This window comes from Clavelina lepadiformis, chromosome 3, assembly GCF_947623445.1.
Source record: "Clavelina lepadiformis chromosome 3, kaClaLepa1.1, whole genome shotgun sequence".
NCBI classification, from domain to species: Eukaryota; Metazoa; Chordata; class Ascidiacea; order Aplousobranchia; family Clavelinidae; genus Clavelina; species Clavelina lepadiformis.
Genome location: NC_135242.1, coordinates 1493346 through 1507162, shown reverse-complemented (window position 1 = coordinate 1507162; position 13817 = coordinate 1493346). Strand labels below are relative to the sequence as shown.

General features: G+C 34.1%; 1 protein-coding gene and 1 pseudogene across 1 annotated transcript; both read right to left on the bottom strand.

Annotated features, from left to right (window-relative positions):
- Window positions 1-1197: 1197 nt before the first annotated feature.
- Window positions 1198-7539, bottom strand: LOC143448577 (uncharacterized; annotated as a pseudogene).
- A 3892-nt stretch (window positions 7540-11431) lies between these two features.
- Window positions 11432-12473, bottom strand: LOC143449174 (uncharacterized). Its single transcript, XM_076949270.1, has one exon. The coding sequence runs from the start codon at window positions 12300-12302 to the stop codon at window positions 11439-11441; it is 864 nt and encodes a 287-aa protein (XP_076805385.1). The 5' UTR covers window positions 12303-12473; the 3' UTR covers window positions 11432-11438.
- Window positions 12474-13817: the final 1344 nt, after the last annotated feature.

Sequence of the window (13817 nt, the reverse complement as noted above, 5' to 3'; positions counted from 1 at the left end):
AATGTAAACAATGCCTCAACAATGCAACATATAACGGTAATGGGAGTCTTGGGAAAACACATACTTGTGATCTACCACTAATGGTAGTGATGTTTATTCGGTGGGACATTGCATTGTTCATGGTTACAGTTTCCTTTGTTTCTTCCATCTGCATATCCAATCGCATTGATTTGAATTCTTGTGGTATTATATCATTGATTGCTTTGAATAAAACATCAACTCGCATATTATCCGGATGACACTCCATTGAAATATATTGACACTCCATTGAAATAAATATTGAAATATAACATGTGACACGCCTGGCATTGATAAGGTTGCTCTTTAGTGTGAGTTATCAAATGAGTTTTTAAATTGCTAGTTTGGGTAAATGATTTTTCACACACCTGGCATTGATAATTATGCTCTCGGATGTGGATTCTCATATACTTTTTGAAATAAACGCTTCAGGAAAATGACTTTTCACAAACGATGTTTTTATAAGGTCGGTCTACTGTGTGAGTTCTTAGATAAGCTTTAAAGATTGTTAGGCATTTGAATGATTTTTCACAAAAATTGCAAGAAAAATGAATTTCTTTGTTATTTCCAACAAACAATTGAGCATCAACTTTGCAAGCATTGTTTCTAACACTTGCAATGGGTTCATCGAAAAACATTTCTACAGAATCGCTGCATTCTTCATCTGAATTTCTTTCAATACAACTTCAAGGAACAACTATTTTAACTGTGGCCCTTACTCCAACCTCCGATTGATGAGAAAAAGTTGTTGAAATGGATATACTTGGTCGATCAGTTTCAGACATAACCCAATGCTGCAACAGCAAAGGTTTTTGTTTGATAGCTTCAACAGAACGAAAAACTGACGTAGTTTCGGAATAAACTTCATGAAAAAACAACATTTTTGCCAAAAATAAACACATAGAGAAAATGTATGTTTTATGAAACATACAAAGTTCTTGATAAAATTGAAAAAAACATCACAAAAAAATTTATGCAGCATCTGGAAAAATGTTTTGTAAATTTTTCACAAAGTTAATTTTTGTCCCAAAATATTTTCAAAATATTTACATTGCCCCAATATGAGTGTTAATAATTATTGTTTCAATGCAAATTACTTTTCACAAAAAAACAAACATTGTCAAGGCCGCTTTCCAGTGTGAATAGTTTCAAGATTCCGCAAATTGCTCTTTTAGAAAATTACTTTTGACACACTTGGCATTGATAAAGTTGCGCTCCAGTGTGGATTCCCATATGAGCTGTTAAATGATTATTTAGGATAAAAGACTTCTCACACACCTGGCATTGAAAAGGTCGCTGTCAAGTGTGAGTTCTCATATGAGATTTTAAACTGCTGCTTTGGGTGAAGGACTTGTGGCACACATGGCATTGATAAGGTCGCTCTCCAGTGTGAGTTCTCATATGAGCTTTCAAACTGCTGCTTTCGGAAAATGACTTGTGGCACATATCGCATTGATAAGGTCGCTCTCCAGTGTGAGTTCTCATATGACTTTTCAAGCTGCTGCTTTCGGAAAATGACTTGTGGCACATATTGCATTGATAAGGTCGTTCACCAGTGTGAGTTCTCATATGTATTTTTAAATAGCTATTATTGAAATATAACTTGTGACACACTTCGCATTGATAAGGTCGGTCTCCAGTGTGAGTTCTCATATGAAGTTTTAAATTCTTGGTTTGGGTAAATGACTTGTGACACACTTCGCATTGAAAAGGTCGTTCTTTAGTGTGAGTTCTCATATGAGTTTTTAAACTGCTGCTTTGGGTAAATGACTTGTGGCACACATTGCATTGATAAGGACGCTCTCCAGTGTGGATTCTCATATGAGTTTTCAAATTGCCGTTTTGAGTAAATGCCTTTTCACACAGCTGGCATTGATAAGGTCGTTCTCCAGTATGAGTTCTCATGTGAGTTTTCCAATTGGTTCTAACGCAAAATGACTTGTCACAAACATCACATTTATAAGTTTGCTCTCCAGAGTGAGTTCTCAAATGAGCTTGCAAACTGTCATTCTGGATAAATGACTTGTGGCACACATCGCATTGATAAGGTTGCTCACCTGTGTGAGTTCTTAGATGAACTTTCAAATTTCTTTTGCATTTGAATGATCTATCACAAAAATTGCAGGAAAAATGCTTCTCTTTGTTATTTCTAACAAGCAACTGAGCATCAACTTTGTAAGCATTAGTTTCTTCAATTGAAGTAGATTTATTGCGATTCATCTCCAAAGAATCGCTGAATTCTTCATCTATGTTTCTTGCAACACGGCTTTGTGGTTTAACAATTTTGACTGTGGCATTCACTCCAATATCTGATTGAGGAGGAAATTTATTTAACATGGATATATTTGGGTCATCAATCTCAAGCTGAGAAACCTGATATTCTTCCAACAGCAAAGGTTCTTCTTTGATAACCTCAACAAGAGGAAAGACTGGTATCTTCTCAGAATAAACATCCTCAATATTAAGGCTGATATCTGATTTTAGAACTGTTGTTTGCGATGTTTCTTCAACTGGCATTGCATTGTACACGGTTTCAGTTTTCTTTATCTCTGCAAGAAGCGTTGAAATCACATCTTCCATGCTTTCTTGCATTTTTACAAATTCCTTCCTCATATCTTGTCGCATTAATTTAAATTGTTGTGAAATCATATCACGGATTGTTTTCAATAAAACGTCAACTTGAATACCAACTGGATGACACTCCATTGTCTGATTGTTATTATACAAAACTTATAACATATTTGCTGGAAAAAAACTTAAATTGTTTGAAGATTTTCTTGATAGCGGAAAACTGATAAAATGTAATCAAAACTGTTTGAATAAAAGTAATAAATCTAAATAAATTTTATCTAAATTTACTACGAAGTACAAAACAGCAGTGATTGTCACATACAAAAACGAAAATTTAAAGATTCCTTGCTGTTTTCGAAGAATGTTTCTAAAGACTTCTGCATAGTGTCTACATGTAAAACACACGAAATTATATCCAAGTTAATTGTTGAAGTCTGTTTGATGCGTTGCTGAAAATCACTTATCAATGAACATTGATGTGATTGAAAGTTTTAGGTTCCCTTTAGATCGTCATATCATAGTATTTGTACTAGTGAAAACTATTCCAACCGTATCAACAGTTTCGTTTATGATATAATTGTTTAATTTATTGTTGATTAATAACATTTCAAATTGCCTTGCTTGGTTGAGTTTTCAACCTGGTTAAACAATCGTTTTAATGTAAACAATGCCTCAGCAATGCAACATATAACGGTAATGGTAGTCTTGAGAAAACAAATACTTGTGATCTGACACTAATGGTAGTGATGTTTATTCGGTGGGACATTGCATTGTTCATGGTTAATGTTTCCTTTGTTTCTTCAATCTGCATATCCAAACGCATTGCTTTGAATTCTTGTGATATCATATCACTGATTGCTTTCAATAAAACATCAACTCGCATATTATCTGGATGACACTCCATGGTTTGATGGTGCAATAATAGATAGTCGTATGATCTTGCAAATCGGTGCTTCTTCTGGTTAATGACATGTGACACACCTGGCATTGATAAGGTTGCTCTTCAATGTGTGTTATTATATGAGTTCTCAAAATGCTGGTTTGAGTAAATGACTATTCACACAACTAGCATTGACAAAACATCCTGAAAAAACAACCTATTTTCCAAAGACAACAACATAGTGCCATTTTATGTTTCATAAAACATACCAAGTTATTGATAAAACTTGTAAAAGTGGACAAATAAAACATAAACAAATGGATCTGGATGAATGGTTTGTAATTGTTTTTCAAAGTTAAGTTTTTGACCAAACATCTTTTCGAACTATTTACATTGCCCCGACAGGAGTTTTAATATTTATTAAGAATTATCATTTCAACGTAAATGACTTTTGCCAAAAAATAAACTTCGTTAAGGTCGCTTTCCAGTGTGATTTGCAATATGAGTTTTCAAATTGCTGCTATCGGAAAATGACTTGTGGCACACCTGCCATCGATAAGGTTGCTCTCCAGTGTGGATTCTCATATGAGTTTTTAAATAGCTGCTTTGTGTGAATAACTTGTGGCACACATCGCATTGATAAGGTTGGTCTCCAGTGTGAATTATCATATGAGTTTTTAAACTGCTGCTTTGGGTGAATAACTGGTGGCACACATCGCATTGATAAGGACTCTCTCCAGTGTGAGTTCTCAAATGTCTGTTCAAATTGCTGCTATCGGAATATGACTTGTGGCACACATTGCATTGATAAGGTTGCTCTCCCGTGTGAGTTCTCATAAGAGCTTTCAAACTGCTGCTATCTGAAAATGACTTGTGGCACACCTGGCATTGATAAGGTTGATCTCCATTGTGAGTTCTCATATGACTTTTCAAACTGCTGCTATCGGAAAATGACTTGTGGCACACATCGCATTGATAAGGTCGCTCTCCAGTGTGGATTCTCATATGACGCTGCAAACTCCCATTTAGAGTAAATGACTTTTGACAAACTTGGCATTGATAAGGTCGCTCACCTGTGTGAGTTCTTAGATGAACTTTCAAGATTTTTTTTGTATTTGAACGATTTATCACAAAAGTTGCAAGAAAAATTCTTTTCTTTGTTATTTCCAACAAGCAACTGAGCATCAACTTTGCAAGCAATAATTCTTTCACTTGCAGTAGATTTATTGACAAACATCTTTACAGAATCGCTGCATTTTTCATCTGAGTTACTTGCAACACAGCTTTGTGGTTTAACAATTTTGACTGTGGCATTCACTCCAATATCTGAATGAGGAGGATTTTTATTTTACATGGATATATTTGGGCCATCAATTTCAGTCTGTGAAACCTCATATTCTTCAAACAGCAAAGGTTCTTCTTTGATAGCTCCAACAAGAGAAAAGACTGGTGCCTTCTCAGAATGAACTTCCTCAATACTAAGGCTGATATCAGATTTTACAACTGTTGTTTGCGATGTTTCTTTAACTGGCATTGCATTGTTCATGGTTTTAGTTTTCTTTATCTCTGCAAGAAGCGTAGAAATCACATCTTCCATGCTTTCTTGCATTTTTACAAATTCCTTCTTCATATCTTGTCGCATTGATTTAAATTCTAGTGAAATCATATCACTGAATGCTTTCAATAAAACGTCAACTTGCATACCAAATGGTTGACACTCCATTGTCTGATTATTATTATACAATTTTATAATCTATTTGCTGAAAAAAAAACTTAAAATGTTTGTTGATTTTCTTGATAAAGGAAAACTGATAATATGTAACCAAAACTGTTGGAAGAAAAATAACAAATCTAAACAATTTTCTCTAAATTACAACAAAGTAAAGAACAGCAGTGATTGTCACATACAAAAACGAAAACTAAAAGATTCCGTGTTGTTTTGAAAGAATGTTTATAAAGACTTCAGCATAGTTTCAACATTTAAAACACATGAAATCATCTTAAATGACAATACACAACAGTTTGACCTAAACTAACCCACAATTGGCACACACCAAAAACAATGCTCAAATCAATTAAAAATCTTAAAGCAACACATTTATGAAAGTTATATCCGAATTAATTGTTAAAGTTGGTTTGATGTGTTGTTGAAATCACTCACCAATAACCATGACCACTGATCAATGACCATTGAGTTAAATGAAAGCTTTAAGTTCACTTCAGATCTTCATATCATAGTATTTGTACTAGTGAAAACTATTCCAACTGTTTCAAAAGTTTCGTTTATGATATCATTATTTAGTTTATTGATGATTAATACCGTTTCGAATTGCCTTGCTTGGTTGAGTTGTCAACCTGGTTAAACAATCGTTTTAATGTAAACAATGCCTCAGCGGGATGCGATAAAATTTCCTCACACCAAATGATACTAGACATTACTTTGTCACATTGCTAAAGAATTCCACGAAAAAGACAAACAAAATGCAACGCATAACGGTAACTGGAGTCTTGGGAAAACACATATTTGTGATCTGACACTAATGGTAATGATGTTTCTTCGATGGGACATTGCAATGTTCATGGTTTCAGTTTCCTTTGTTTCTTCTTCTGAAAAAATAACTTGTTTGCCAAAAACAACCACATAGTGAAATTTTAGGTTTCATGAAACATACAAAGTTAATGATAAAACATGTGAAAATGGACAAATGAAACACAATTAAATGGATGCAGCATTTCGATAAATGGTTTGTAAACGTTTTTCAAGGCTAAGTTTTTGTCCAAACATCTTTTCAAAATATTTACATACCCCAATGTGAGTTTTAATATGTGCTAATAATTATCACTTCAACGCAAATGACTTTTGACAAAAAAAACAAACATTGTCAAGGTCACTTTCCAGTGTGAAAAGTTTCATGAGTCCGCAAATTGCTCTTATGGGAAAATGACTTTTGACATATATGGCATTGATAAGGTCGCTCTCCGGTGTGTATTGTCATATGAGCTTTTAAACTGTTGCTTTGGGTAAATGACTTTTTACACACTTGGCATTGATAAGGTCGTTCTCCAGTGTGTGTTCTCATATGAGTTTTTAAATTGTTGCTTTGGCTAAATGACTTGTTACACACTTGGCATTGATAAGGTCGTTCACCTGTGTGGATTCTCATATGAATCTGCAAATCTCTGTTGTTGGTAAATGACTTTTCACACACCTGGCATTGATAAGGTTTTTGTCCGGTATGGTTAGTCATAAGAGTACGCAAATGGTTCTTTTGGGAAAATGACTTGTGACACACCTGGCATTGATAAGGTTTTTGTCCAGTGTGGATATTCAAATGAGTTTGCAAACTGCCATTTTGGGTAAAAGACTTGTGACACAATTGACATTGATAAGGTCGCTCGCCTGTGTTAGTTCTTACATGAGCATTCAAGTTTGCTTTGTGTTGGAATAATTTATCACAAAACTTGCAAAAAAAACGTTTTTCTTTGTTGTTTCCAACGAACACCTGAGTCTGAGAAACTGCATATTGTTGCAACGACAAAGGTTCCTCTTCAATAACTTCAGATTGAGGATAAATTGATGCCTTTTCAGAATAATCTTCTTCAATACAGGTTTGGGGCTCAACAGTTTTAACTGTGTCATTTACTCCAAGCTCCGATTGATGAGAAAATTTATTTGACATGGACATACTTGGGTCATCCATTTCAGAAACCTCCCAATGCTGCAACAACAAAGGTTCTTCTTTGACAGCATCAACAAGAGGAAAAACTGATGCATTCTCAGAACGTAATCCTTTAATACAAATGCCGATATCACATTCTATATCTAATGGTTGAGATGTTTCTTTAATCGGTATTGCATTGTTTATGGTTTCAGCTTTCTTTGTTTCTGCCAGAATTTTTGAAACCATATCTTCCATATTTTCTTGCACTTTAGCAAATTCTATCTTCATATCTTGTCGCATTGATTTGAATTCTTGCGATATCATATCACTGATTGCTTTCAAAAAAAAATGAACTTGCATATTATCTGGATGACACTCCATAGTTTGATTGTGATACAATAAAACTATTATAAAACTATTGGCTGAAAATGTGAAAGGTAAAACGTTTTAATAAAAAGTAACATATTAATTTGAATAAGATGTCAAAACCCAAAAATTGAATTGAAATGTTAAAAGTAAATTGTAATAAATATGCTTGCTGTGACAGTTCACAAAAATTATGATGTGTTTAAAGAGGAACACAAATAACAGCAAATAATCATTTGAATTCTCACACATGATGACAGTAATCTATTTCAAAATCATTTTTTTCAAATTTAATTCAGTCAATTTCATAAAAATATTTTTGCTTCACTCATGACAGCAATTGTTTTCTTAATTAAATAAACACTTGACTAATGCTTTCTCCACACATAAACATTAATTGTAAAATTAACATTGGACCTATCAGCCCCAGAAAATTGTGAACCAGGTCAAGTATCATGAACTTTATAGTTTATCTTAAAAGTTGATCAACAAAACATCATAATATATTTTAAATGGGGGCACCAATTTTATACCTATAAATACCCAACAAACAAATACAGTCAAACCCGGTTAAGTGCATTCTGGATAAACGCATAATTCGTTTTATCGCATAAAGAGCGCAAATCCCAAACCATAGTCTATCATTTGTAAAGATTATACTTTGGTTTATCGCATAGCAGTTTATTGCATAATCCGCTTAATTGAATAAAAATGAAGGTGATTTATTCGATTATTCAAAAGTTTTTAAAAGATAAAATTGAAAACAACGTGCACTGGGAGCGCACACTTGTACTGCGCTTTGTTACAAAACAATCCAACATTCAATGCCGAATTTAAGCCTTAACACGTGGCTGTCAATACGCAGACATTAACATTCGCACTGTTTTAGTTTCATTTAAACGCTGCGTAAAGAAATGGTTAAAGTGTTGCATTAAGATGATGTTGTAATATGTGAAGAAGTTTTACGAAACAAACAAGTTGAAAAAGACGACATCAAGGAGGAAAGCTTTGCTGATGCAATCGTTGCGACTGTAACAGAACTTTTTCTTTCGTGTAGCCAGGCTCAATTTCCACATTCACGGTGAACCGCGACACCACCAGTAAAACCCAACAAATCAACTCATTTTATTGGACAGCCTCTACGACCCAAAACCAAAACCGACCTACTCAAATCACCTAACGAACGGCTTTTATAAGGTACTAAAGGCAAGGCGCCAAATTAGTGATAATAATATAAAAGTGCACAGAACGTGAGACAAACAACGGTAATTGCAACCAATCAACGCACTAGAGAACAACCTCACAAAAACGGTAAAATACAAAATACTGTGAATAACGCGTGACATAATTTCGTTACACGACTACACCAAAAAATAAAGAAGTTCCGCATGCACTTGATACAATTCGCCGACGACTACATTTTGAAGGGGTGGACATGGCAACATTTGTTCGTTTAGAAACACAAATGCAAGAAAACATGCAAAAAAATCAAACAAACAACAATCATGCAGTATATTTCTTCAATAAACAATAAATGATAGAGTGTTTTGCGCGTTTGAATGAATGGATGATCGCAATACACAACAAACGTTAGTGTTTTGCGTTTTGACGCTTTTACACGTGACCAGCTTCGCACGTCAGGTAAGACTATAAGTGGACTTTGAACTTTCGCATAAACGCATAATTCGTTTAATCGCATAGAAAGGCTTGGCAAATTGACTATGCAATTAACCAGATTCGACTGTATATGAAAACACTCGAACCAAATTTTCACAATTTTTAAATAAGTAGTTTTCCTCCATAATGAAATTGGGACACATCTTTTAACTTAATCACAACAAGAAAACTGAAAATTTGATAATTTTTAAATGTTTTTTTGCCAAAAACAACCAGTATAGTGCAATTTTATGTTTCATGAAATATAGAAGGTTACCGATAAAACATGTAAAAGTGGACAAATAAAACACAAATAAATTGATGCAGCCTCTGGATAATGGTTTGTAAATGTTTTTCAAAGTTAAATTATTGTCCCAACACCTTTTTACAATATTTGCATTTGTATGGTCGTGTCCCAGTGTGAGTTCTAATGCGTCTAAATAAATATCCTTTCAATATACATGATTTTTGACAAAAAAATCATTGTTAAGGTCGCTTTGCAGGATGAATAATCACATGACTCCGCAAATACCATTTTTGGGAAACCAAATTTCGACACATCTTGCACATCTTTTCACACATATCGCATTGATAAGATGTCTCCAGTGTGTGACTTCTCATATGAGGTGTCAAAAACATGCTTAGCTTTAATGAAATTTCACACACCCGGCATTGATAAGGTTGCTTTTCCGTGTGAGTATCTTATATGACGCTGGAGCGGGTTTAGTTCGGTAAATGATTTGTGACACAACTGGCATTGATAAGGTCGCTCATCCAATCGAGATCAAGTTTGTTTTGTGTTGGAATGATTTATCACAAAAATTGCAAAAAAATTGTATTTCTTTGTAACTTCGACCAGACATATGAGCATTGAGCATGTATTGACTTTATTATTTTTGGCAGCTTCATCAAGGAACATTTCCACAGAATCGCTACATTATTTATTTGAAATATTTCAATACAGCTTTGAGGCTCAACAGCTTTAATTGCGGCATTAATCCATCTTTGAAAGAGAAAGAAATTTGTTTAATATGGATATATTTGGGTTATCAGACTCAGTCGGTGAAATTTGAAACTCTTCCAATAGCAAAGGTTCTTCTTTGACAGACTTATTAATGAGAGGAAGGACTGGTGAATTCTCAGAATAAACTCCCCCAATACAAATGCCATTAGCAGGTTCTATATCCAATGGTTGTGATGTTTCTTCAATTGGACTTGCGTTGTTTATTGTTTCAACTTTCTTTGTTTCTGCAAGAATCTTTGAAGCCATATCATCTATATTTTCTTGCACTTTTGCAAATTCCATCTTCATGTCTTGTCGCATTGATTTAAATTCTTGTAAAATGGCATTAACATGACTGTTAGTTTTCAATGCAATATCAACTTGCATTGTACCAAGGTCACGTTCCATAGCTCACGTTAATAATGAATGTAACTAATTACAACCTACTTCCTGAAAAAATTTGTTGCTGTAAAAAACAAGAATGATACAAGTAATGATAGACGCGGAATTAAAAGGATACAGGATCGCATGTCAGTCGACGATTGTTACAACAGGGTGGGGGCAACCACAATGTCTTGCCTCAATTTTATCACAAACACATCTTGCATTGCACACATTCAGGTAAACTATTGGACAATCAACTACAACAATTTTTAGGACTCTATCATCAAACTTTACTATAAAGTAAAGAACAGCAATGACTGTCACATACAAAAACGAAAATCAAAAAGATTCCCTGTTTTTTTGAAAAAATGTTTATAAAGACTTCTGCTTAGTTTCAAGATGCAAAACACACGAAATCATCTTAAATGACATAACACACCATAAACAGTGGTATACACACACACCTGGCACACACCATAAACAGTGCTCAAATCACTTAAAAATCTTAGACCAACACATTTAGGAAAGTTTTATCCGAATTAATTGTTAAAGTCTGTTTGATGTGTTGTTGAAAGTCACTGACCAATGACCATTGATTTGATTGAAACGTTTTAGGTTCACTTCAGACCATACAAAGATCTTCATATCAATATATCATAGTATTTGTACTAGTGAAAACTATTCCAATCGTGTCAACAGTTTCATTTATGATATTATTGTTTAATTTAATGATGATGATTAATAACGTTTCGAATTGCCTTGCTTGGTTGAGTTTTCACAACTTTTGACTTGTGGCACAACTGGCATTGATAAGATACCTCTCCAGTGTATATTCTTATATGAGTTTTAAACTGCTGATAACAAAAAATGACTTGTCTAACACATCACATTTATAAGGTCATTCTCCAGTATGAATCCTCATATGAGCTTGCAAATTTTCATTTTTGATAAATGACTTGTGACAAATTTGGCATTGATAAGGTCGCTCACCTGTGTGAGTTCTCATATGAGTTTTCAAACTGCTGCTAACGGAAAATGACTTGTGGCACACATCACATTCATAAGGTCGCTCTCCAGTGTGAGTTCTCATACGAGCTTTCAAACTGTTGCTATTGGAAAGTGACTTGTCACACACATTGCATTGAAAAGGTCGCTCTCCAGTATGAGTTCTTATATGAGTTTTCAAATTGCTGCTAACGGAAAATGACTTGTAGCACACATCACATTTATAAGGTTGCTCTCCAGTGTGAGTTCTCATATGAGCTTTCAAACTGTTGCTATTGGAAAGTGACTTGTCACACACATTGCATTGAAAAGGTCGCTCTCCAGTGTGAGTCCTCATATGAGCTTGTAAATTTCCATTATTGATAAATGACTTGTGACAAATTTGGCATTGATAAGGTTGCTCTCCAGTGTGAGTTCTCTTATGAGTTTTCAAAATGCGGCTATCGGAAAATGACTTGTGGCACACGTTGCATTGATAAGGTCGCTCTCCAGTGTGAGTTCTCATATGAGCTTTCAAACTGCTGTAATCGGAAAATGACTTGTCGCACACATTGCATTGATAAGGTCGCTGTCCAGTGTGAGTTCTCATATGAGTTTTCAAATGTCCATTTTGCATAAATGACTTGAGACAAATTTGGCATGGATAAGGTCGCTCACCTGTATGAGTTCTTATATGAGCTTTTAAACTGTTGCTAGCGAAAAAGGACTTGTGGCACACATCACATTGAAAAGGTCGCTCTTCAGTGTGGATTCTCATATGATGCTGCAAACTGCCATTTTGGATCAATGACTTTTGACACACTTGGCATTGATAAGGTTGCCCACCTGTGTGAGTTCTTAGATGAACTTTCAATTTTTTTTTGTATTTGACTGATTTATCACAAAAATTGCAAGAAAAATGCTTTTCTTTGTTTTTTCTAACAAACAACTGAGCATCTACTCTAAAAAATTCTTTCTATCACTTGCGGTGGGTTTATCGAGAAACATTTGCACAGAGTTTCTGCATTCTTCATCTGAGTTTCTTTCAACACGACTTTGTGGCTCAACAAGTGTAACTGTCGATTTTGCTCCAACCTCTGATTGAAGAGGAAATTTATTTATCACGGATATATTGGGATCATCAGTCTTAGTCCGTGAAAATTGATATTCTTCAAACAGCAAAGGTTTTTCTTTGATAGCTTCAATAAAAGGAAGGACTGGTCCCTCCTCAGAATAAACTTCCTCATTATTAGGGTTGAAATCAGATTTTACAACAGTCGGTTGCGATTTTTCCTCAGTTGGCATTGCATTGTTCATGGTTTCACTGTTCTTTGTTTCCACAAAAAGTCTTGAAACCGCATCTTCCTTGTTTTGTTGTATTTTTACAAATTCCTTCTTCATATCTTGTCACATTGATTTGAATTCTTATGAAATAAGATCACTGATTGCTTTCAATAAAACGTTAACTTGCATACCAACTGAATGACACTTCATGGTTTAATGGTACTATAATATTTATAACTTATTTGCTTAAAAAACATGAAAGACAAAAATTAAGATGTGTTTAAAGATCAAAATAATGAAAAACAAAATTAAAGTATTTGAACAACCAATTTTGTCAAAAAAGACACATTTTACATCACAGACTGTGGACTCAAAGTAGGTTTCATCGGTAAATCTCTACTTTCAATGCATGCCATCTGGATGACATTCCATACTTAACAATAAATAGAAAACAAAATATAAAAGATGGGAAATTACAGGAAAACAGAATTATGAGTCACAGCACACTCTGTATGACAAACGTAAAACAAAACTAAACAGCATCAAATTTCCTAAAAAAAAGTTTGCAAATTATTTGGTACTTATGTGAAAGTTTGCAAACATAAGCGAGGCCAACATATTGTTCATCAAGCAAAACTTAACCTTAATTTACTTTGTTGACATATTACTTCAGAAAATCCTGTTCCTAGCAGTAAAATAACGAGCACATAATCACGAAAAACTTGAAAGTGCGTTATGAAAGTTATATTTAAACATAAGTATATTGCAGTTTAAAGTTGAATATATTGAAATATTGCCATCTTGATACTTAAAAAATAACTTAAAGTTAGTAAAATAGCTAAAACAAATACACGCAACACAAGGAGCTAATGTTTATGTAAAAATATGGACACCTCTATCACATTAAAGAATAAAATGAAATGCAGACAAAATCACAGAAATTAAAAACCGAAACTACAAATAATTGAATATCAGTTTAGTGCAGCAATCATCTATATTAAACCATTTA